Source organism: Sus scrofa, chromosome 14, assembly GCF_000003025.6.
Source record: "Sus scrofa isolate TJ Tabasco breed Duroc chromosome 14, Sscrofa11.1, whole genome shotgun sequence".
In the NCBI taxonomy this organism is placed as follows: Eukaryota; Metazoa; Chordata; class Mammalia; order Artiodactyla; family Suidae; genus Sus; species Sus scrofa.
In genome coordinates, this window is record NC_010456.5 from 791,253 (window position 1) to 818,290 (window position 27,038).

Sequence of the window (27,038 nt, forward strand, 5' to 3'; positions counted from 1 at the left end):
CCCAGGAAGTCCTCCCAGACTCACCCAGGCCCTGGGGAACCTTCTGCCCCATTGCTGTGGTACATTTCACATGCTTGCTGACACCTGTCCCCCTGCCTCCTGATTTAGGGTCTCTCTCTCTATTCGAGGTTTCTTGGGTAGCTATGATCCACACACCCCCGCTGGCACATTCTCACACGCAAATGATGAGGAAGGAGGCGCAGGGGCACAAAATTATTCTGGTTGGTGTTAAACCCCGAGTAACGATGTAGAAGTGAAGCGGAAGGACTCAGCCTGCTTCATCCAAAGCCCGGATGCGTTTGCACGCAAGCAAGCTGGTGTTTTCAAAAAGAATTCTAAACTGAGAAAACACTAACTCCCTCCCTGCCAGGCCTCGCCCCCCTGGGGGTGGAAGGCTTCGAGAGGCTCAGCCTGCGAAACGTGTTCAGAACAAGTAAATTTAGAATGAGCCACTGAGGCTAAAATCGCAAGTTAGCCATCCCGCGCTACCCAGTACGCAGAGATGGGTGGGCAGGCAGGCTGTTCACACCCGCTGCTCTCCTTTCTAATTCTGAGCGTCAACCAGCCTCGGGGAAGATTTTTACAGATTTGCTCCTTTTCCTGGCATGTTGAACTTAAATCGACATTAGAGGTGTTTATTTTGTAGTGGAAAGGGAATTCTGGAATATCCTAACCGAGGAGTCTAATGAAAGAGATCACATCCGTTGCAACACGAAGGCACCTGAGCAAAAGTCAGCCTCATGTACCATGTCACCCGTCACCTGCCAGGTGTCAAGTGTCACCTGCCAGGTGTCAAGTTTGCAGAGTAACACGGCCAATACAATGGATGTGCAAAGGGCCCTTCCAACTTCTTCCTCTGGGCTTGCCAACTGAGAAAGCCGCAGAACCAAAGTCCTGCCCTTTGGGTGCAGTGTATGGAGTCGTGTGCCATCGTCCAAGAGGAAACACTAACCCCAAAGCTGAACAGAAGATGTTCCGGACCCCCCTCCCCCACAGTTTGCATCTCTGTGCCAGCCGGGGGAATGCCACCAGGCCACACCCCTTTCCCTGGACCCTGCGCAGTTATCCCAGAAGCAGAGGTGTCTTACCTGCCCTTCTTCCTCTGCGTCCATCTCCGCCGCAGCCCCTCACGGCCTGAACGCCGCCCTGAGATGGGAAAGCCTCTGCAAACGACACAAATACCTTGTTAGTAAACGTGGCCTTTCCCCAGCGCACATCCTCTGCGCTGTTCCAATTCCCATGAACATGGTGATGAAACAGTCACGTGACACCGATGTTTGAAGCAAGGTGGTGAAGGGTTGCAGTGGACTTGGTGTGAGGGGAGGAGGTCAGGACGCCCGGCCCGCAGCCTGGTCAGCCCTTCTCTTGCAGGAAGTCCAACGAGGGCCCACGGTGCCGGGAGAGGGGAAATGGCCCGTAGCCAGGATGGAAGCCCAAGGATGAAGAGGTCAGAGACTTGGTGAAGCTCAGGGATTGCGTGGGGCAATGTTTACCTTGGCCTTTTCCTCGCTTCCTTTCTTCCACTCTTCCGTTCTTCCTTTTCCTCTTTCTTTATTTCCTTCTTTTTTTTTTTTTTGGAGAACATTTAGAGAGTGTTGGAAGCCAGAGGTAACTGGAGAAGCGAGCCTTCCAGGTCAGCTTGGAAAAAGGAGGGTGGCTGGGGTGCAGAAGATGCCCTAAGCCCATCTGGCTTGCCCTCCTCCAGGCTGAAGGTGGATCCCTCCATGCAGCAGATGGGCAAGCCGAGCCCCCTTCTCACTGCCTCAGGAGCATCCGTGACTCAGAATGACTCGTCCCTGGGCTCCTGTCTCCCTCAGGCCACCCAAGCATGCTGCCTATTTTGTTCAAACTCACAGCCCCATAGCTCTCACAGTGCCCAGCACTGTCGGACCAATTCCATGTGGCCACGCCCCACCTTCTAGCCAAAGTCCCCACATAAAACATTGGACAGCAAAGACCCCAGAATCACCGTGTTCAGTCTCACCCACCAGCTGACAGCTGATTCTGTAGCCATTTACACATTTACATTCTTGGCCTCCTTGGCCCATGGTAACATGAGAAGGTAGTGGCCAGGGGCCCTGAACTTCAAACAAGCACTGGCATCAGCGGTAAGTCTCCAGAGACTCCATCATAGGTTGAATAAGACCAAAGGGGAGGAGTTCCCGTTGTGGCTCAGTGGTTTTCGAACCTGACTTGTATCCCTGAGGATGTGGGTTCCATCCCTGGCCTTGTTCAGTGGTTTAAAGGATCCAGCATTGCCATGAGCTATGGTATCGGTTGCAGATGTGGCTCAGATCCCGTGTTGCTGTGGCTGTGGGGTAGCTAATTCAAACCCTAACCTGGGAACTTCCATATGCTGCAGGTGCAGCTCTAAAAATACAAAAAAAAAAAAAATAAGTAAATAAAAGAACAAAAGGGAATAATTCCCCAAGGAAGGATGGTCTCCTTTCACAAATTTTGAGTTTGCTTTTAAACCAAAGGGATTTTATACCTATTCCCAAGGAATTTTCAAAATCCCATTCTGGAGTAGACCCCTCTATCATGCAGGTACAAAATGGAACGTTGAGGAGTAGTCACCAGGTCTGGGCCAAACCAGCATCTTCAGGGCCCAGTGAAACCAGGACAACTTTAAAATAAGGGCAATGACAAACCTAAACTAGATTCAACTGTTTGCTATCTACAGTTTGGAAAAAGCATGTTGTGATAGGCCCTGGGCAACTTTTTCTACATTTGCAGAAGCTCATCCAGGAAGTGCAGCAAAGCCTGGACACTGAGTTCACATGTCTATGCGAGCCTGAGTGGAAAGCAAACGCAGTGATTATCAGATGAATCCAGGCAGGGCAGGAGATCGGTTGGGGTCATTTAGAACCAAAAATAACACATCAGATGTTTGCACTTACTGTGGGAGAAGGACCATCTTGATGAGTGCTCTGGGTTTTACTGTGTATATTTTTATAGACTTCCATGCCCTAATAATGGCTTAAGGCAATTTCCAATAACAGGTAAAACTTAACGCGATAAATCAAATAAAAATTAGCAGACGGGGGGGAGTACTTGCCGTGGCTCAGGGGTTAGCGAACTCAGCTAGCATCCATGAGGACGCGGGTTTGATCCCTGGCCTTGCTCAGTGGGTTAAGGATCTGGCATTGCCGTGAGCTGTGGTGTAGGTGGAAAACACGGCTCGGTCCCACGTTGCTGTGATCTGGCATAGGCCGGTGGCTACAGCTCCAATTAGACCCCTAGCCTGAGAACCTCCATATGCCATGGGTGCAGCCCTAAAAAAAGACAAAAAAAAAAAAAATCAGCAGATGAGGAAATCAAAAAAAGGAAGGCCATGCTAGTCCTGTGGCCACGGGCACATGGGAGCTTCCTGTCACGGCAGGGCAGCTGGATGGGCCGCTCTCCAAGCATCATCAGGTGGAGAGCAGGCTCTCCCCAGGGGCCATCCCACATGATGAGGGACGTCCCTCTCTGATGGGAAGTACAGCAACTTAGTTCATCCCATCCCCCAAGACGAGGTGAGAGAAGTCGCAGGAAAGGATGTCTCAGGGAGCCTTGGGGCATGGTCCCCACAGGAAGAGAGGTCAGTCAGTGGAGCAGTGGCCATCCGTGCTGTGCCACAGTAACTTTGTGTGGAGCCCCAGTGGTCTAACTCAGCTGCAAGGAAGGGTCTCCTCCCTGCTTGGGGACCCCATGTTCCTCAGGGGGACACCAAGCGGAGACCCTCCCTCACGGTCCTCGGGGACTGATCAGCCTGATGTGGAATCCCTGTGGGAAGAATGGGTCCCCATGTGAGTTTCCGGGACTGTGAGTGGGCACTGGTGATCAGAGAGGGAGCAGAGGGCAGTCCCCACAAGCTCTGAGCTTCGGTGGTGGGATTCCTGCCTGGCCCTTAGTAGTGCCGCATGGTCAAGGAGCTGGAGGGTAGGAGCTCAAGGGATTCGGCCTCTATAAGGCCGTGCAGGTATAGCGACCAGGCGCACAGTGGGAGACTAGTTCTTCTGCAGAAGCTTTTTCTTCCGGCGTGCATCCCCGGCCCCTGGGCAGACTTTCACAAATACTGAGTCTCTCGGCTTCTCTATGAACTCCACCAGCAGGCTGACCCAGGGAAGTAGCTGCTGCCAAGGCCACGATCCACTCGCCCTCAACGGCCCTCATGCTTGCAAACACTCACCACTTCTTTGCACACTAGGTCTTGGCGCCCGCTGCGTGGAAGTTGAGCTGGAACAACAAACGCTTAAACAGAGCTGCCTCTTAGCCATGCCCTATCCTGTGGGCATCAGATGTAGAAGCTGTTCTACTTCCTACCATAATCGCTGAGGTGGGAACTGGCAGAGCTGGGCTCCACATACAGGCCATCTGTCCCACGCGGCGGCTGCCGATTAGTGTGGCTGAGTCACCAAGCTCCTCTGCCCAGAGTGTTAAAAGTGCAAGGCCTTTCACAGTCACCGACAAACCTATGCGTACCATCAATGGCAGCTCCTGCTCCCAGGTGGTTTTTAAAGCTACCTATTAGTAAGAGGTCAGTAATTCACCAGTGATGCTGTTGCAAGCACCACAATCCATCTGAACCCAGACATAGGAACAACATAAAACTAAACTGAGCCCAACAAAAGGACACCTGATTTGGCTGTCAGAGCCTCTAAACGACACTTCCATCCAAAACTTAAAATAGTGGAACAGGTGAGTAGGGACTGGTTATTTGCTTACAAATACATATATATACAAAAGCCATGGCTAAGACGTTTTTAAAACAAGTTTTCTAGGGCCTAATGGCACTTAAACCCAACATTAGATTTCTGTACAACTTTTCAAGAATACCTTTCGTATATAAAGTAAACCACGGTGATAGAGTTTAATCACAGTCCTATTGAACACTCAGCCACCACGTAGGCCTTGAAATGTGCCACATCTATTGGACACCCGCTGGGCACTCTTGTCCTGGGTGCAAAGGTTTCTTTCTGGTACCGGTTTATCAAATTGTTTCCTGCAAGTGGTCTCCAGATATTAACTAAAATGAGAAACACGTCACAAGATAAAAAATGACCCAAGAGACAGAAAGCATCCTAGAGAAAAGCAAACATCACTTTCAACAAGTGTGATAAACCCAAGGCCAGGCTGGTATAACCGAAATACAACACCCATTTTCCTAACACAAAGAATGGTCCTCCACTAGGCCCATTACACTACTGCGCCTTTTCGAAAATCTAAATGAGATTGGATGTCTGATCCACAGCTTTCTTCTTCTTTTTTTTTTTTTGTACTAATATTTTTATTTAATCTAGTACATCTAAGATATCGTCACTTCAATGCACACCAAAAATAAAAATTATTAAGAAGATATTTTGCATTCTTCTTCTTTTCTTTTCTTCACAGCTTTCTTCTACTACTACTATTATCACATCTGCCCTTGGGGTTTCTACCCCAAAGAGTGCCCAACCTTCATTCAAGGGAGCATGGGAATTACTCACCTGCCCCCAGCCCACCTCCCCTCCCTTGGAACAAGGCTTGATCTGTGCCCCCAGAAGGCCTCTCAGTCATTTGCATCTTTCTCCCCAAACCAGGAGCCTAGCAAAGCAGGACAGTTCACATGGGCCATCATGCCACATGTGCAGAGTCAACATTAAAGACTCAGTAAATACACCAGCAGAATTAAAATGACATAAAATCATCTTATAAGTTCCAGTATCTATAAAAGGAATTCAGTAGAAACGGTTGACAAATCTCTTTAAAAACAACCATCACCATGGAGTTCCCGTTGTAGCTCATCAAAAACGAATCTGGGAGTTCCCGTCATGGCTCAGAGGAAACAAATCTGACTAGCATCCAAGAGGACACAGGTTCGATCCCTGGCCTCGCTCAGTGGGTTAAGGATCCAGTGTGGCCGTGAGCTGTGGTGTATGTCACAGACACAGCTCGGATCCCTCGTTGCTGTGGCTCTGGTGTAGGCCAGCGGCTACAGCTCCAGTTGGACCCCTAGTCTAGGAACCTCCATATGCCACGTGTGTCGCCCTAAAAAGAAAAAAAGAAGAAAAAAACCATCACCATACACAAGTATTGTAAATCAACTATACTCCAATTTTTAAAAAGAAGTTAGGAGTTCCCATCGTGGCTCAGTGGGTTAAGAACCCAACTTAGTCTCCATGAGGATGCAGGTTTGATCCCTGGTCTTGCTCAGTGGGTTAAGGATCTGGCATTGCTGTGAGCTGTGGTGTAGGTCGTAGCCACGGCTCAGATCCCGCATTGCTGTGGCTGTGCCCATAGGCCAGCAGCTGCAGCTCCAATTTAACCCCTAACCCAGGAACTTCCATATGCCACAGGTGTGGCTGTAAAAGAAGAAAAAAAAAAGTTAAAAAAAATACCCACCACCACCACCCATAAGGTGACCAGTGTGTCACAGGTCCCCGTACTCCTAGGCCCGTGGCACCTGCCCACACGCCTGGGATGAATGAACGATCAAGTAAACATTTAAACTTTTCCTTCAAGTGCACATCAAGACAGCATTCTTTTGCCTTGGCAATTTCCATAAATCACTTCCTACAAATACATGGAGATGGATGCTTCCCTTGGTGTAGATTACTGCTGTTGGCATGTTCCTGCTATGTGTGTCTTGAGCTGCTTTAGAGAGAAGAAGAATATCAACTCTTTTCCATTTTTTTTATTTTTTTATGGCCGCGCCAGCAGCATATGGAAGTTCCCAGGCCAGAGAGTGAATCCAAGCCGCAGCTGCAACTTAGGCCACAGCTCCAGCAAAGCCAGATCCTTTAACTCACTGCACCACGCCGGGGATCAAACTGGCAGCTCTTCAGCGATTTGAGCCACTCGTTGCAGTCGGATTCTTGACCACCTGCCACAGCAGAAACTGTGGACATCGACTCTTTTTTTTTTTTTTTCCTTTTTTAAGACTTATGAGCTACTTCATTTTCAAGCCTAAGAATGAACTTGTGAACATCAGCTTTTTTGAACATGAATTTCTCCAATGGGGAAGAAGAAGTATCATTGTGGTGCTTAAAATTATAGAATTAAGGTACGTACGCTATTTATCAATTAATTACTACAAATGATTACTTTCTAAAGCTCAATCTTTAGTCTTTGGCCTGCTAATCCAAAGGTATACAATAGAGATATATGAATGAAATTCAAATGAGGGATTTTCTGGGGTCACTGTTTAGATTAAGCAATTCCACCACTGCAGAAGCAACATAAGTTCATTGCTCATGGAAATGTAGCTATTTCACAAACCCAGTCCTAGCTTTCTGCTTCTCTTCTTCATGATGACTTGAAATTGGTATTTTTCTAAAGGTATAAGCTCTATTAGGCCATGAATTTTATAGAAACAATGCTTTAATACAGAGCTGGCCCTCAAGAAGTTTAGAATCTAGTTTGATGGTGGAGAATATATAAACCTGTTCAGCATCACTGATGCCTCTGAAGAACTGGTCTGCCTTCTAAATTATTACTCCCATTAAGAGTTCTCCTTTCGGAGTTCCCATCGTGGCTCAGTGGTTAATGAATCCGACTAGGAACCATGAGGTTTCGGGTTTGATCCCTGGCCTCGCTCAGTGGGCTAAGGATCCGGCGTTGCCGTGAGCTGTGGTGTAGGTCATAGACGTGGCTTGGATCCTGCATTGCTGTGGCTCTAGAGTACACCAGCAGCTACAGCTCCAATTGGACCCCTAGCCTGGGAACCTCCGTATGGCCGCGGGTGCAGCCCTAGAAAATACAAAAAGACAAAAAAAAAAAAAAGAGTTCTCCTTTCAATTCTATGCATTTTATTCTCTGTATATACTGTTGGAAATACTCTCTTGACATGTTTGTTTTCTTTTTAAAAAGAAATAACACAGTTCAGTAGATTTGCAAACATCAATCTGGTATTAGAGTTTCATTTACTTAAGAAACAAACACTCCATTTGTCTGCAGCTTAATTACATCAAGAACTTAGAAATGGGGAGAGTCCTCAGGGGGCCGATGTCAACAGCACATGTCACAAACATGGATGAACACTTGGAAGACTTGAGAGAGAGGGCCCTAACCTCCAGTCACTGTTCACCAGCTCTCAAACGGGCAGATCTTCCCTCTGGAAATGTCTAGCTGTTCACCTCTGAAAGCAAAATCACAGGAGTCCACTGAAGAGGGCTTACCTGGTAATCTGTGTTCTTGTACTGAAGTCAAGTGACCTCATGGAGCGTAGAACTTCAATGCACCCCAAGTACTGCAAGGGGAGAAAACAGAAATCATGAACCCTGAGAACTGAGATGAAGAGAGAATTCCTCACTACAACAAAGCCATTTCTGGAGCCATTCCCATTTCTGAAATCATATTTAGACTTCTTATTCATTGTGACACTTTGTTCTGTTTCTATAAAAGCAATAACTCACACCCATCAGAAAATATCCTGAGTGCTTACATGTGGCTTTGCTGAATCCCATTAGTATTTTCATTGTGTTTAGAAATACAGTTTCAAAAACTTTTTGTGAGGTGTAACTTGCACGCCATAAAAATGTGGGCATCTTAAACGTATGATTCAACGATTGTTTAAACGTGGCCCTGTCATGTCACCAGCACCCAAACCCCAATATTCCAACATCACATTTCTGGTCCTTTACAAATCTTCTAGAGGTTTGTAATTTTTAAAGAAAGAATGAAAACACCATAATACCAACAATGTTGGCCAACATTCAACTTCATTATTTTATAAATACATTTTGGGGTTCTATGAATAAACTGTAGATTATGCCCAAAGGTGCTATATTTTGGTTTACCAGAAAGAACTCTTCTGCATTATTTAACATATATTTTCAGGAGTTCCCGTCATGGCACAGGGGAAATGAATCTGACTAGGAACCATGAGGTTGCGGGTTCGATCCCTGGCCTCGCTCAGTGGGCTAAGGATCCAGCCTTGCCGTGAACTGTGGTGTAGATCGCAGACGAGGCTTGGATCTGGCATTGCTGTGGCTCTGGCGTACGTAGGTCGGTGGCTACAGCTCCGATTCAATCTCCAGCCTGGGAACCTCCACATGCTGCGGGTGCATCCCTAAAAAAGGACAAAAAGACGAAAAATATATATACATACATATTTTAAAAATTTCAACTTATACATCTAAATTGGTAACTAAATGTTTTATCGGTTTCACACGTGAAAACATATGTGTGTATGAGAATATATGGCCCCAACTAAAGCTACAGGCAAAAAACTAGCATGGAAGAGAGAGAATATTTGCGTTCCAAAGCCCTCAGGGAGCTTGAAGGTACAGATGTTTTATACCAATGACTTTAAATTTAGACTTAGCAGGAAGAGACCTCATGGTGTAGTACAGAAAAGACTGCCTTTGAATTATTCAGAAAAGTCTGAATTAGAGCTTGGCTCTGTCATATCTTATTACATAACTTTAAGCAAAACTGTAAACTTCTCTGAAATGTGACTATTACTCCAACTGCTGCACAGTCACAGAGTTATTTAAATACCACCACCTCCACCAGTTATGAACGACAGCACAGAAACATATGAATTAGACGACCACCAATGTTGCAGAGTCATGTGATTCAGGTGACATCACAGAATCACGTGAATACCAGGACCAGCATCACAGGGTCATGTGACTACTGCCACCACCGAAGTCGAAGACTGAGGCACACACCAAATCCACCACTGCAAAGTGACATGAACACTGAGACCAAACGTTGCAGAGTTATGTAAATACTGCAATGCTGTCACAAGTCTCATGAAAACGATGAACAGCTGTGCCTGGTTGTGTGCATACCACCACCACAGCAGGAATACCACTGTCTCTTAGGGAAAGACCATAACCCACTCTGCCAAGTTAGGGGACTGCCACACCCAATACGGTCACTGTTACGTGACTAGCACAACATTCCAGAGCTATGTGAATACCACCACCAGCAACATTACAAAATGAAGCAACTACTTCCACCGCAGGGGCAAAGTTGTGTCAGTAACTCTCAAAGATATGAGACCACCTTCACCCCTCTCCTCGGCAGAGGGATGCAAAATTCACATCCAGAGTCACAGACTCAAGGAAAACCCAGGACCAACCTTGCAGATGTGCGAATGTGACCAGTGGCCACTGCAGATCATCTGAGTCCTCTGCCCACCATCACAGAGCTATTGAAGACCACTGCCAACGCTGCAGTTATAGGAATACCACCAGCACCACCTCAGAATAATGTGAATTCTGTGAACACTCTCAAAGTGACGTGTCGATGCCAACACCACCATCACCACCGAGTCGTGTAAATTCCATGACCAAGTCACAGTGTCATCCAAATTACACCATCACAAGTCAACAGCGACACCAGTGTTACACAACTATGCTAATACTTTGACAAAATAATGTTGCAGGGTTACAGGGCTATCAGGATGAATGTCACAGCATCTGTGAGCACAACCAACACCGAGGTGGCAGGACCATGTGAATACAGGACCTCTGTCATAGAGTTCTTTGAATACCACCTCTTGGGCTGCACCCTTCAGCTCCTATACTTACCCAGCCTCAAGACCCAGGAAAAAGCTCAGAGACATCAATCGTTTAATGGAGAGGGGGTCTTACATGTCTGAAGCAAGGTCCTGGAGTGACACCCCACCACTGCAGCAGACAGTGGACGGGATATGGCAGTAGTCTTCACTCCCGGGGGGGAAGGGGAAGTTAGCAGTTATGGGGGAATTGACACATGTTGGCTCATTATTTACCAGGGAAACCAGCAGAGGGGTGTGTCCCTCGAGGCCCCTTGGATAAGCTGTTGTGGTAGAGAGGTTCTGATCTAAAGATTAGAACAAACACTAGCTGGGGCTGGGGACAAGGATATGGGAAGGTCAGTCATATGAGTGGGGTCTAGATGAAACAGGGACAGGTCAAGCAGGAGACATACAAACAGTAAGAGAAGAGCCAGCTTGAGTAGCCCAACCTTACACCACCTCTGCTCTGACCACAGTGGTATGTGAAATGTGAACACCAGGAGTTCCCATCGTGGCTCAGTGGTCATCAAACCTGACTAGTATCCATGAGGACTCGGGTTCAACCCATGGCTTTGCTCAGTGGGCTAAGGGTGTGGCGTTGCCATAAGCTGCCGTGTAGGTCACAGATGCAGCTCACTTTCTGCATTGCTGTGGCGGTGGTGTAGGCCAGCAGCTATAGCTCCAATTCAACCCCTAGCCTGGGAACCTCCATATGCCGTGGGTCCTGTCCTAAAAAGACAAAAAATAAAATAAAATAAAATAAAATATGTGAAACTAGGTCACCCTCACAGAGCCATGGAAATAACATCAGCAACAACATCATAAAGTCTCGTGCACCCACCACGGCTTCAGATTACGTGTCTGTCAACAGCACGACCATTTCAGGGCTCTGTGGATGCCATGACCAACACCACAGAGCTGTGGGAATAAACAGCCAACAAGGACGTCACGAGGGTACCACCACCAACACGACCACTGAGATACCTGGCTACCACAACCAACAGTCGAGTTGCATTAACATCATAACCAACATCCAGCGTCATTTGAGCATCATCACCGCCACACCATCGCAGGCAGGTGAACATCAGGACCAACACTGCAGGGTCATGTGAGTACCAACTGTGCCCACGTCACAGCACAACATGACCAACATTGGAGAGTCAGGCGAATACCCACGACAGCTTTGCAGAGGTATTTGAGTAACCCAGCCAACTTGGCAGAGTGACGTGACTACGACCAAACCAATGTCAGAGATGACTGTGAATACCAATGCAGCCAAAATCACAGAATGACAGAAATACCGCCAACAACACTAAGGCAAAGCCACAGGGCATTGCTACATGGAGACTAGCTTCTCAGAGTTGTGAGAGTACCACCACCGCCTACACAGGTATGTCAGTACCTCTACTGCTGTTCACTGAGTTATATGAAGACCATGAGCGACTTGAGGGAATTATATGATATCTCCACCGCCACATGTGCCATCCTATGTGACCACCACCAGTGTTCAATTACCTTCCCAAGGGTCTGTAGCAATTTGTCTTCTAACCGCTAATGTCTAAGCGAGTTTATTTCTCTATCCTTCATAACACTGGATGTCATCAGTCTTTTGACTCTTTTCCTACCATGGGCCCAAGTATTTCTTTTTTGTTTTTGTTTTAATTTGAATTTCCCTGACCGCTAATAAGATGATGTAGTTTTCTTACTTGGTTATTGGCTATTTGTTCTTCTTTTTCTGTTAATTGACTATACATATCTCTGGCCCAATGTTCTATTACATTCCTCTTTTTCTTTATATGTTAATCTCCCATTCAATCATTTTCCTTTTGATGATCAATTTCTACATGTTACCTAAAGCAATTGTTACTACAGTAATAGAGTAATAATTACTATGGTCACATGTCTATCATTTCTGTATGGTTTTAAGTGCCCTGTCTTAACGGAGAAGGTCTACTGTCCCTAGATTTTTACAATATTCAGCTATTATTTGTTTATCTAAGCACTCACTTATTTAAGTGTTTTATTGAATGTTTTCCATTTAGCTTTTTAATCTACTTAGAATTGACTTGTCTGTATAAGGTTATAGAATGAGTTATAATGCTAGCTTCCGAATGGACTACTACTTATATCAATACCACTGATTTAATAATTCATATGTCTTCCCGGGTTAATATGCCAACTTTGTGGTATATTAAATTCCTATTACTGTATATGGACCTTTACCTGAACTCTATTACATGTCATTTGTCAATTCTTATGCCTCTTGTACATATTTTTCCTTGAGAACTTTAAAATCATCTTGTGACGTTCTTCTGCTCCTCAAAAACTATTTGGATTCCAACTGAAATTTCACATATTACCTTGAAAAAAATTTACATTTACTTCAGGGTTTTTTAATCTGTAAACAAGAGTTGTCTCCATTTCAGATATTATTTATTACCTTTAATAAAACTTTATGGTCTTCATTAGATTACTCTCTACTTTTCTTTTTCAGTATATTCCAAGGCACTTTGTTTTAAGTTTTGGTAACCACAGAGAATGAAATTTGATTCTTCTATCCCCTTTCTACCCGGGTTTTACTACATAGAAAACCCAATCAATGCACTCCAGCAATGTACATAACTGAAGAATTTGAAACCCTGGACAATGGAGCCCATAAAACCTCTCAGAACTGAACACAACCTCCTAGCACCAAAGAGAATGAAATAAAAAAGAGAGTGTAGGAGTTTCCTGGTAGCCAGTAAGTTAAGGATCCAGCATTGTCACTGCTGTGGTGTGGGATCCATCCCTGGTCTGGGAAATTCTGCACACCATGGGCATGGCTAAAAGGAAGGAAGGAAGGAAGGGAGGGAGGAAGGGAGGAAGGAAGGAAGGAAGGAAGGAAGGAAGGGAAAGAAATAGAGAATGTAAAGTTGTGATTTTTTTTTTGTTTTTGGTTTTGTTTTTGTTTTTTGTTTTTTGTTTTGGATGCACCTGCAGCATATGGAAGTTCCTAGGCCAGGAACTGAATCTCAGCTGCAGCTGTGACCTACACCACAGCTGTGACTATGCCAGATCCTTAACCCACTGAATCACAGTGGGAACTAGAGGTTGTGGAGTTTAGATGTAGAAGTTCATGCATCAGCCACACAGGAATTCCAGGAAAAGAAAAGAAAAGTAGAGGGAAAGAAATATTCAAGAGCAAGAAGAATAAAATGTGTAATATTTTACAGAGACAGGAATGTTTATATTTTCAAGGCTCCAAGAAAAAAATACGAAAAAAGATCCACATTTGGACACATGGCAGGTTAATTTCAGCACAAAAGGACCAAGAGAGAAACATCCTGAAAGCATTCCATGAGGGGGAAAAAAAATAGGTTACTTACAAAGAAAGTTCTCTTTCAGCACCAAATACGTGAAGACAAATAACATCTAAAGACTGAAGAGAAGTACTAAGCCAAGAATCTTATATCCACCCAAACTAGCATTCAAGTGGGAAGGCAAAGCAAAGATTCAGAAAGTTAACCACCCACAGACACTCTCTGAAAAAATATTCCAGGAAAACAAGAATACAAAAAAGACAAGGATGTGGGCCTATGAGAAACAATGATAAGAAAAGAATCAACAAAATTGACAGGTACGCCCTAGGCCTTAATAATTATTGATGCATAACTCTAAATACTTTCTTACAATGATGGGGAGCTGAAATCTCAGAAGATCTCAACATGGCTGGTCAGGGACAGATATAAAAGAGAAGTAGAAGAGGATAAGGAAAGCTTGCTAAACGCTCTTATACTATATGGAGGTAGGTCCAAAACTAATTCTAGGAAGCTGTAGAAAAATGTAAGTTTACATACATTGTAAAAAAAATTGTAAGCCACTGTGAAAATAAGAACAAAATTATCGGCTTCCAAACTAAATAGGTCTGCCAGCAAAGAGAAAATGCACAAATGAAAGGCAAAGAAAAAACAGAAAACATCAGCGACAGGCCCAACCATTTCAGTGACCACACTAATCGTGAACAGATCAAACCCACTAATTAAAGGTCAAAGACTTTCACATTTGTTAAAATATATGTGTTAGGAGTTCCCGTCGTGGCGCAGTGGTTAACGAATCCGACTAGGAACCATGAGGTCGCGGGTTCGGTCCCTGGCCTTGCTCAGTGGGTTAACAATCCGGCGTTGCCGTGAGCTGTGGTGTAGGTTGCAGACGCGGCTCGGATCCCGCGTTGCTGTGGCTCTGGCGTAGGCCGGTGGCTGCAACTCTGATTCGACCCCTAGCCTGGGAACCTCCATATGCCGCAGGAGCGGCCCAAGAAATAGCAAAAAAAAAAAATATATATATATATATATATATGTGTTAAATAAAGTGATAAAGAAGATACTAAGATAAAACAGATTCAAATCAGGCAAATGCTAACCAAAGGAAGCAAGGAAATAATACCTCATTTACAAGCAAAAGAAACATGAAACAAACTTAACAAGATACGTGCAAGACCAACTGAAGAAAACCTTTAATGATGAATAAATGTTTTTAAAACTGCTCATATGGAAAGACATCATGATTTCTGGACTGGATGATTTCATACTAAAACCATGCCAGTTCTCCTCCACATTTATCTAGAATTTTATTGTGATGCCAATTAAAGTCCCAATAGGATTTCTCCCAAAAAACTTGAAAAAATAATTCCAAAACTTATATCATAAAGGAGGATCCTCAAGAACAAAAAGAAATTTCTAAAGAAGATAAAAATGGAAAGGAAGTGGTGTTTGGGCTTAGAACTTGTCCTGGACTCTGTACCACAACTTGGCCCAGCTGGAAATAAAAAACTTACTAAGCAAACACACACAAAAAAGAAAGTGGTGAAAATTATGTGATATTGACATGGGAATAGACAAATCATGCAAGGGACTAGAATGAGGCCCAGAAGAAAAGGGTGTACAGATCTGTGGGCATCACTGAAGGAAAGATAAGCCTGTCAATAAATGTGAGGGTGTGTGATTACCCGTACATTAGAAAAAGGGTATATCAAAGCAGCCCTGCCCACAGCTCTTGTGTATGGTGCATAGTGTGTGTGCAGTGTCACTGTGCTATACGAAAGGCATACCCTCCCCCAAATGCCCATCTAACCCTATGCACAAAATTAACCCCAGAAGGATTAAAGAGCTAAAGCTAAGAAATAGAAATATTGAAGCGTTATAAGAAATAGAAACTTATATTTCTATCACAGGACCTAAGACTCAACGGCTATAAGTGAGCTCATGAAAATTAATCATTTTTGTAAGAAAAGACATTTGTTCCGATATAAACAACATGAAAAGGCAAGTGAAAGACTGAGAAAAATCCAAAACAAACAAAAAAATTAAGCAAACCCATCAACTTGATGGACAAAATGGGCAAAGGATACAAACAGAAGATACACAGAGGAAGAAAGACAGTTGGCCAACATGTATCTGTAAAGACTAGTGCCCAGATGGATGGATCAGAGAAATTAACATAACACCAGAAAGAGATACAATTTTTCGCCCAGTCAAATTGGGTGAGGAAGCAGGAAAATGGGCCCTGTCCCATGTTCTTGTAACAAGTGTAATTTGGTAAAATCTTTTTGGAAGACTCTTTGGAAGTATCTGTGGATATGAAAAATATGCTTGCCTTTTACCCAGCAAGGTTATTTGTAGTTCTCTATTCATGCATAGGTGCATGAAACTGTATATGTAAAATATTCATTACTTCATTGCCTGCAAAGAGTAAAAATCTGAACCCCCCTCCTCAAATGTTGATCAAGAAATGTATGGTTAAACACTTAAGACACATCCAAACTATGGATCCCAAAGCAGCCATTTTTTTAATCATAAAATGGATTTATGAGCTTAGCATCTCAAAAAAACAATTACTCCCTCCACATTTTACTGGTTTTAAAGCAAGTCATAGGGTCCGCCAGATTCAAGGAGAGGGGACAGCTTAAGGGTGTGAACACTGGTCCATCTTTGGAAACACAAGGGCACAGAGAGGAGACAAAGATAGGAAGAGCAGTGGGAAGGAAGAAAGGTTAGGAAGAAATATTACCTCTGAATACTTCTATATTGTTTAAACATTTTATAACAAGAACATGTTAATTTATTACTTGCACAAGTGCAAAATGAGGGGGAAAAAATGTCTGCAACCTACACCACAGCTCACGGCAACACCAGATCCTTAACCCACTGAACGAGGCCAGGGATTGAACACGCATCCTCAAGGATCCTAGTCGGTTTTGTTAACTGCTGAGCCACGAAGTGATCTCCCATGAGGACAAAGTTTCGATGCCTGGACTAGCTCAGTGGGTTAAGTATCCAGCGTTGTCATGAGCTTCGGTGTTAGATAGCAGATGAGGCTCAGATCCTGAGTTGCTGTGGCTGTGGCATAGGCCAGCAGCTGCAATTACGATTCGACCCCTAAGCTGGGAACCTCTATAGGCCATGGGTGAAGCCAAAAAAAAAAAAAGAAAGAAAAGATCTTGCTTAATATAACCGGACCTCCAAGCTATGATGCCAAACTGCTCACAAAGACCTAGGTCATCTGGTATCTCAGATTACAAGGGCTCTGGACCAACCCTCCTTGACCCTCTGATGATGTGATGGTGAGTGAAGAGGTCAGTGAAACCAACCACATCTCTCAGGTGGGCTGCTCCTATGATGGGTGTCTTTGAATTTCATCCCCCAGCCTCAGCAATCGGTCAAGAATCGGTGTGCGATCCTAGCCAAGCCAATAAGTCACAGCCCTGGGGGTTCTACTAGAACTACCTGGACCATCCACTGTCTTGGAGTCACAAGACCCAACAAAGCTTTGCTGCATAATTAATAGTAACTCTTCCTCAGTCCCCATTCCTTTCTAGCCAGAGGAGGTTAAAAGAATTAATGAATAATTAACCCTGGTGATTTCTAGCCTCAGTGACTATTAGAGGACTGTTTCAAAGTTCATTTGGAATTACGGTATGTCCAAACTCATTATCCTCTAGTGTGGCCCATAAATAGGGATATCATCCATGCTGGGACCTGAAGAAAGTCTATTACACCTTCAATATTTTATTGTTAGCCTACTAAGTAATTTGCCTTTTAGGCTTCTGATACTGGGCAAAGAAGTGTCTCTTAAATGACTTTAAAATGTTTAAGTCGCCATTAAAATGTAGCTATTAATAATGTAAACATTAATTTACTAAATACATGTAAAAATACCCTACATCATTTATGTCACAATTAATAAATACTTATCTGCACCTGTTAGGATGATCAGGTGGAGAAAACTTGAACAAGTATCAAAGACCTTACAGTTAACTGGCTACACTCGGGGGCAGCAAAAGAAATGTATCAAAGCCAAGAAGAAAGACAAATTGCTGGGAAATCAAAGGAGGGACCATGAAGCACCGTCTATATGAACGGTGGCAGTAACGGAGGCAGTGACTCTCAAAGAGTGGTCCCTTGGCCAGCAGCAGCATTGGGGAACTTGTTAGAAATGCAAATCCCAAACTTCCAGCAGGCTCTTCCAGGCATTCTGATGTCCCCTCCAGTCTGAGATTTGTCTGTAGAAAGACTGATTCAACTTTCCAAGCTTTCTTTATCTGATCTGAGTGCTGTCGGCAGGCTATGCAAGTTCAAACCTTGATTCTTCCATTTAATAGTTGAGACCTTAGGGTTTTTTAGTATTTTTTTAAATTAAATCTCCCAGAGCCTTGATTTCCTTAAATGAAAAGAGAGGTGACAATATCCACTTCCCGGATCTGTGGTGAGTGTAAAACCCACCTGCTAGTTACCTCCCACAATTCCTGGCCTACGTGTGGCTCACCAGAACAGTAATGTTGTTATTTGTACACTTCAGCTCGGGCTCCTAGGGGGTCCCTTCATACACATGGTGAGGGCTCTGCTACAGTTCAGCCTTAACTAAAAATGGCATATGTTTCGGTGTGCTTGATTTTTTTCTTTCTTCTCTTCTCTTTTCTTTTCTTTTCCGGCAGTCCCATGGCATATGGAGTTCCCAGGCCAGGGACCAGATCTGAGCCACGGTGGTGACCTATGCTGCAGCTGTGATGATGCCAGATTCGTAACCCACTGTGCCAGGCCAGGGATCGAACCTGTGTCCCAGCATTCCAGAGGCACCACCAATCCCACTGAGCCACAGCAGGAACTCCTCAGTGTATTTTATTTCTTCAAACTCCAGCTTACCTTGAGGGTCTCAGGACATTGTGGCTTGTGGCTTCTGGCTCCTCCTGTTTTCTGCAATAAGCCCTGGACAGAAAGCCTGGGTGTATGTCAGGGCATCCAAACATCCCCCAAATCTTAGGAAACGGACGACATAACAATAGCAAATGGACTTTGTGAGAACCTAAATTCACGATGTTGACACAAAGTAAATCCAATCAAGTGTCTGACGGCTTTCTTCAGAAAACAGGAATATGGGCAAACAGCACTATTATTCAAAATAACTCAAAAAGCACAGAATAAAATCAGCTTTCTGAATGAGAAACATTAAAAGCAAAAACATGCAGGGCTGGAGACAGAGTTCCTATAACAAAAGTGAGAATGTCACTGATAGAATAAACTGAGCTAGCTTGTTCCAGAATTCAAAGAAAAAAAAAATTTTTTAAAGAATTCAAAGAAATAATGGGGTGTGTAGGCAAGAACCCAGAGCCATCAGAAAAAGAACTGTAACAGACAAAGATCCTGAAAGAAAACTCAATTCATTCTGAGCAGGAGGAAAATAAGGGAAAATGTTGTTCCTTCAATACAGAAGAATAGAGCGATAACCGCCAATAGCACTAAGACAAAAGCCATTATTTTGTAAAAGAGAGTCTTGATAAAGACGTTTCTCGGCAACTGTGTGCCTGAGCCAGCTACAAATGAACGGAAAAGGCAGGAAGCCAAAAAAAAGAGTTGGGAAAGATTAGTCACACATTTGTCACTCTCCACAGACTCTGATGGCTCTTGCCTCACCCTGGAAAGCTGGAAGCTGCGATCTCTGAGGTCAACAGAGACCTGAAGACCCAGAGCCCTGGCCACTCGTGCCAAAAGCTGAGAGTGACGTCAGAACTGTCCGAGCAGGTGTGTTTCACGGAGTGAAGGGGACCAGGGAATGGGGACACATTTTTGGAGCCAGAATTGCAAAAGGAACCCATGGGATGCAGACATTTAGGGACAGAGGAAACTGAGTCCAAGAGCAACAGAAAACTGTCTGGTGCTCAGGACTTGCAGGAGAGCTGAAAAATATTCATAGTAGTCGCAACTGAAGGCAACCAAATATCCAGCAACAGTGTAATGGATAAATACATAGTAATATATTCACAAAATAGGGTGGGAACCCAGCAACGAGAATGGAAGAACCTCAACTATATGCGACAGCTCATCTCTGTAATTGGCAAAGGCCCTTCAGCCATGTCATTCATTGCATCAATGTTGACAGAGCCCCTCCTCTATGCCAGAACTAGCATAGCCAGATAACAGGACACCAGGGAATAGGATAGGTGAAGTCACACACTGACGGAGGATCCATTCTAGTCAGGAAAATAGGTAAACGGAAATAAATAATTGTCTACCCTTCACCTACCTTTTGGATTTCATGCACCAACTCTGCACGCATACTCCTATGTGTAAACCAGCTCTTTCATCACCACCTCCTCCATCCCATCTTGTCACACCTCCTGTGTCCACACAGGCAACTCCCTCCTGCCTGCAAGCGCTTCTTCCCTCCCCTCCCTCCTCACTTGCCCTTCTAAGATCCCTTCCAGTCTTAATGATGCACATCAAACATCAGACACCAAGAAAGGGTCCCTCCCTCCTCGAGTCATAACATCACTTATCTTGTAAGACCACTTTCTTTGCAGGGCTGCACCCTCCGCATATGGAGGTTCCCAGGCTAGGGGTTGAATCGGAGCTACAGCTACTGGCCTACGTCACAGCCACAGCATCGCAGGATCGAAGCCACGTCTTCGACCTACATCACAGCTCGCTGGCGCTCAGCCCGACCCACTGAGCGAGGCCAAGGATTGAACCTGCATCCTCCTGGATGCTAGTCGGCACTGCGCCACAATGGGAACTCTCGTAAGAGCACTTTCTGTGTTCCACTGCCATGGACCTCTTTGCCGGTTTGCATGATGCCATTTTATCACGGCACAAGGCTCTGCACAGAGAATGTGATAAAGTTATGTTGCCGAAGTTCAAAATGAAGAAAATTTACATCTTCAGGGTTCTCTGTCATTGCCATGTGCTGCCTCCCTATCAATTCCCTGACATCCCAGCCCGCCTCCAAAATGCCGAGTGAGTGTTCTGCACCACTGCCCCCAAACTCGGCTCAGGCTCCAGCTCCCATTCACACACTTCTCCCAGAAGTTTCTGCAGGATTCTGTTTTTATCCCTCTTTGCATTCCTAATGCCTCACATGGGATGGGTACAAAATAAATGTTTGGTGAATGTATTAACGTATTCACTAAAGACTAACACCGTTAAAGATGCTTTCAACAACCCTCCAGCATCAGAACTAGAAAGCTTGTAACACTTCATTTGATAATGCAAGAATCTCATGAATCATAATTTTTTCATTAACTTTTTATTTCACTTATTAGCACCAATTTACATTGGTTTATGTTACGTAAGGTACTTGAATTCTCTGTGTTTCCCTGAAATTATTCTGGAATTTAGATAGTTGATGGTTAAATAGGCCTTTTTCCTTAGCTGTATTTATCCAAGTGAGTGTCTAAGAGTGTGTATTTTACGTTAAAGAACAATAAGGAAAAACGAGGTGGAGGGGATGGCTGATCCTAGCAAAGGAAGAGAAGACTAAAAAGCATGACAAATATTTGCAATAATAGACTGTAATTATTTCAAAATAAAAAGTTTGTTAAAAATTCAAGAACGGAGAGTTCCCGCTGTGGCACAGTGGAAACAAATCCAACCAGTATCCATGAGGACACAGGTTCAATCCCTGGCCTCGCTCAGTGTGTTAAGGATCCGGCCTTGCTGTGGCTGTGGTGTAGGTCAGCAGCTACAGCTTGGATTCGACTCCTAGCCTGAGGACCTCCATATGCCATGGGTGCGGGGCCCTAAAAAGGCAAAAAAAGAATTTCCCAGTAACTAATTACAGTCTTATTTTTTCCATTTTTAATTTTTTTATTACAGTTAATTTACAATGTCCTGTCAATTTTAAAATGGATTTATATTCTATGAGTTAACTACCTAATCTCTAACTCTACATTAACCGGCATGAGCACTTTAACCGAGTATACCATAATTATACAATTCAACATGTACTTAGTGCTTCAAGCCCTACAATATAAAAATGAACAAGAAAAATCATTCATCCCAAGTTTCATTCCTCTGTCTTCTGTTTTTTGGGGGGGTTTTTTAACCATAAGAAGACAGTTCTGTAAAAGGTACATGTCACTTTTTTTGGCCATACCTGTGGCATATGGAAGTTCTCAGGCTAGGGCTAGAATCAGAGCTGCAGCTGCCAGCCTACACCACAGCCACAACAACACAGGATCAGAGCCACATCAGCAGCCTATACCACAGCTTGTGGTAACACCAGATCCTTAACCCATTGAGCAAGGCCATGAGCCTGCATTCTCTTGGATACCCGTCAGGTTCTTAACCTGCTGAGCCACGGTGGGAACTCGGGCACCTGTCATTTTTGCTGGCTGGCAAATGGCAAAGCCTGCTGAAAGTTGCCTGCACTTCTACATTCAGCTGGATAGTCAGACAAGAGCAGACTTTGGAACCATACAGACCTAGGTCACAGATGTACCTCCTGGCTGACCACTCGTGTGAAAGTTAGCAAATCACTAGATATTTTGAGTCTCGGTTTCCTCAACTGTAAAATGAGATTACAGTAAGAAATACACAAGACAGCATGGATTTTAAACAAGTGCCATTACGCTGTGCCTGATGAGTGCAAGCTACATATACTGTGTTCAGAACAGCAACTATTCATCCACAGCACATTCTGGGATAAGAATTTCAATTGGCTCTTCATAAAACTTGCCCTTTGATGTGTTGCTTCTTTCACTCGGCATAGTTTTTCAAGGTTCATCCATGTTATAACATGTAACAATATTTCATTCCTTTTTGTGGCTGAATACTATTCCATTGTATCCATTCAGCTGCGGATAAGACTTTTGGGTTGTTTCCATTTGGGGGCTGCTATGAACATTCCTGTACAAGTTTTTGCACGAACGTACGCTTTCAGTTTTCCTAGGTGGAATTGCCAAGTCATGGGGTAAGTCTTGGGTTTAATTTTGAGGAACCACCAAACTGTTTTCCAATGCAGGTGCAGCATTCTACATTCCATCAACAACATAAGGTTCCCGTTCTTCCACATCTTCACCAACAACACTTGTCATTGTCTACTTTTTTAGTTTAGCTATCCTAGTGGGTGTGAAGTGATATTTTTTTTTTTTTTTGTCTTTTTGGTCTGTTGTTGTTGCTGTTGTTGCTATTTCTTGGGCCGCTCCCGAGGCATATGGAGGTTCCCAGGCTAGGGGTTGAATCGGAGCTGTAGCCACCAGCCTAAGCCAGAGCCACAGCAACGCGGGATCCAAGCCGCGTCTGCAACCTACACCACAGCTCACGGCAACGCCGGATCGTTAACCCACTGAGCAAGGGCAGGGACCGAACCCGCAACCTCATGGTTCCTAGTCGGATTCGTTAACCACTGCGCCACGACGGGAACTCCTGAAGTGATATTTTATTGTGATTTTGATTTGATTTCTTTAGTCACTTCCCTAATGACTAAAGATACTGAGCATCTTTTCACGTGATCACTGGCCATCTGTATGTCTTTTGTGGAGAAATGTCTGTTCAAATCCTTTGCTCATTTTTCAAACTGGGTTATTTTTGTCTTTATTTTTGAATTATAATGGTTCCTTATATATTCTGGAGGTCAGTCCCTTATCAGACATCTGACTTGCAAATATTTTCTCCCACTCTGTCGCTGACTTTTCACTTTCTTGACAGCGTCCTTTGAAAGACAAAACTTTTTCATTTTAATGAAGTTCAGTGTATTTTTCCTGTGTTGTTTGGGTCTTTGGTATCACAGCTGAGAAACCACTGCCTAATCCATGCTTACAAAAATTTACCCCGATGTGTTTTCTATGAGCTTCATGATTTTAGCTCTTACACTTAATTCTTACTTCATTATGAGTTTATTTTTATATATGATGTGGGAAGGGGTCCAAATTCATTCTTTTGCATGTGGTTATCTAGTTGTCCTAGCACCATCTGCTGAAAAGACAATTCCCCAGTGAACAGTGTTGGCATCTTTGTCAAAAAATAGACTGGCCATGAGTTCAATAGGCAAGTAAACAGATGCTCAACATCACTAATTATTAAAGAAATGCAAAGCAAAACTATAATATGGACTACCTCACACCAGTCAGACTTTCCTAAAAAGTCTACAAATAACAAATGCTGGTGACAATGTGGAGAAAAGAGAACCCTCCTACATTGTTGAGGGGAATGCAAATTGGTGCAACCACTATGGAAAATACTATGGAGGTTTCTTAAAAAACTAAAAATAGAACTGCCAAATGATCCAGCAGTACAACTCCTGGGCATGCACCCAGACAAAACTATAATTTGAAAAGATACATGCACCCCTATGTTCACAGCAGCACTATTCACAATAGCCAAGACATGGACACAACCTAAGCATCCACTGACAGATGACTAGATAAAGAAAGTGTAACATATATATGAATATAAATGGAATATTACTCAGTCACTGAAAAGAATGAAATGTCATTTGCAGCAACATGGATGGACCTAGAGATTATCATACTAAGTGAAGTAGGTCAGAAAAAGACAAATACCATATATTACTTAGGTGTGAATGTGTATCAGAGAATCACTTTGTTGTACAGAAGAAATTAATAGGACATTGTAAATCAATTATACTTCAATAAAATTTTTAAAAATAAATAAAATGGCCATAAATGCATAGATTTATTTCTGAGCTCTCAATTCTTTCTTTTTTTTTTTTTTTTTTTTTTTGCTTTTTAGGGCCTCACCATGGCATATGGAGGTTCCCAAGCCAGGGATCGAATTGGAGCTGCAGCTGCCAGCCTATGACCCAGCCACAGCAACACAGGATCTGAGCCATGTCTGCAACCTACACCACAGCCCATAGCAACACCAGATCCTTAACCCACTGGTTGAGGCCATGGCATATGGAGGTTCCCAGGCTAGGAGTCTTATCGGAGCTGTAGCCACCGGCCTACGTCAGAGCCATAGCAATGCAGGATCCGAGCCGCATCTGCTAACTACACCAAAACTCACGGCAACGCCGGATCCCCAACCCACTGAGCAAGGCCAGGGATCGAACCTGCAACCTCACGGTTCCTAGTCAGATTCATTAACCACTGAGCCACGACGGGAACTCCAGGAACATGTGGCAATTTTAAATTCAAGCAAAATCCTGCCCCAAAATTTTTAGATTTGAAAAATCCTTTCGAATTGCTGAAGTTAGCTGTGGCCCGACCATCTCAACAAGTTAACTGTAAACACTTGTGTTCAAAAGCAACTTCTCTACAAATAGCAAATGCTAAAGAGGGTGTGGAGGAAAGGGAACCCTCCTACACTGTTGGTGCAGCCACTGTGGAAAACAGTATGAGGTTCCTTAAAAAATTAGAGTTGCTATATGACCAAACAAACACACTCCTGGGCATATGCCCAGACAAAACTATAATTTGAAAAGATACATGCACCCCAATGTTCACAGCAGCACTATTTACAATAGCCAAGACATGGAAGCAACCTAAATGTCCACTGACGGATGAATGGATAAAGAAGATGTGGTACATATATACAATGGAATATTACTCAGCCATAAAAAATGAAATAATGCCATTTGCAGCAACATGGATGGACCTAGAGATGACCATACCAAGTGAAATAAATCAGAAAGAGAAGGACAAATACCATATGATGTCACTTACATGTGGAATCTAAAATACGACATAAATTAACTTATCTATGAAACAGAAACAGATTCATAGACATAGAGAACAGACTTGTGGTTACCAAGGGTATGGGAGGAGGGATGGACTGGGAAGTTTGGGATTAGCAGATGCAAACTATTATACTTAGGATGCATAAACAACTAAGTCCTACTGCATAGCACAGGAAACTATATTTAATATCCTGTAATAAACTGTAGTGAAAAAGAATATGAAAATGTATATACATATATATCTGTATATGTGTGTATATATATAAACTGAATCACCTTGCTGTACACTGGACACTAACATTACGTTGTAAATCAACTGTGCTTCAATTAAAGGAAAAAAAAAAAAACAGCACCTTCTAACAAAAGGAAACCATGCCCAATTCTGTCTGTTTTGTTTGTTTGTTTGTTTGTTTTATTTTTGGACTTTCTGTCTTTTCTAGGACCGCACCTGCGGCATGTGGAGGTTCCCAGGCTAGGGGTCTAATCGGAGCTGTAGCCACCAGCCTACACCAGAGCCACAGCTACGCCAGATCCAAGCCACGTCTGCGACCTACACCACAGCTCATGACAACGCCGGATCCTTAACCCACTGAGCAAGGCCAAGAATCAAACCCAGGAGTTCCCGTCGTGGCGCAGTGGTTAACGAATCCGACTAGGAACCATGAGGTTGCGGGTTCGGTCCCTGCCCTTGCTCAGTGGGTTAACGATCCGGCGTTGCCGTGAGCTGTGGTGTAGGTTGCAGACGCGGCTCGGATCCCGCGTTGCTGTGGCTCTGGCGTAGGCCGGTGACTACAGCTCCGATTCGACCCCTAGCCTGGGAACCTCCATATGCCTCGGGAGCGGCCCAAGAAATAGCAACAACAGCAACAACAACAACAACAGACAAAAAGACAAAAGACAAAAAGAATCAAACCCACAACCTCATGCATGGTTCCTAGTCAGATTCGTTGACCACTGAGCCATGATGGGAACTCCCATCTGGTATTGTTATTAAATAATTTAAATAATTTCAGGTTCCAAAATGTTTTGATTCAGTGATGCTAAAGTTAAGGTTATTTCAAAGGTTATTTCTTACAAGAGTTTATACATATTCAAGAGAAGGAAAACTCTAGCTTTCACGGATTAGTTTGCCTAATCTACTTTACACAGGATTTTGTATCCTTAAAGTTATATATTTATAAAATGTAGCCTAAAAATAGCCTTGAGTTTATTGAAAAGTTACTATTCACAGAAGAAGAATGGACTATACTTAAGCCCTAATTTGACTAATATCATAGCATGTTTTTCATTTAAAAGGTCATGGACATAAATGACCTTATGACCAATGGTGGCAGAAGTCAGAATAGTGGATACACTTAACAAGGTACTCTATTTACTGGCTGGGACACAAGGAAGCGTTGTGAGGCCTGGGAGTGTGCTTTAGATCTTGGTCAAGAGCTTGTGTGGGTGTAATATATGTGTGTGTGTGTGGTGCTCGCTGAGCTGAACACTCAAGGTTGCATGGTCTACTATGAACACAATAAAATGAATAAAACCCTCAAAATCATTTTATTTTTAATGCTCAACTTTTTCCGATGAATAATGTACATTCACTGCACAAAAATTTGGAAAATGC

General features: G+C 43.7%; 1 protein-coding gene and 1 long non-coding RNA gene across 5 annotated transcripts in view; both read right to left on the bottom strand.

The window, feature by feature from the left end:
* Positions 1-5,846, bottom strand: part of LOC110256887 — a 34,334-nt gene extending 28,488 nt beyond the window's left edge. Inside the window, exon 1 of the long non-coding RNA XR_002338978.1 lies at positions 1,089-5,846. This is a non-coding gene — a long non-coding RNA (uncharacterized LOC110256887). The remainder of the gene's footprint in view (positions 1-1,088) is intronic.
* SHC3 (SHC adaptor protein 3) overlaps positions 1-27,038 on the bottom strand; it is a 163,652-nt gene that overhangs the window by 118,814 nt on the left and 17,800 nt on the right. For all 4 annotated transcript variants that reach the window (XM_021074437.1, XM_021074435.1, XM_021074434.1 and 1 more), the window contains one exon: positions 8,142-8,212. In XM_021074437.1, the coding sequence (XP_020930096.1) occupies positions 8,142-8,212 (71 nt within the window). The remainder of the gene's footprint in view (positions 1-8,141; positions 8,213-27,038) is intronic.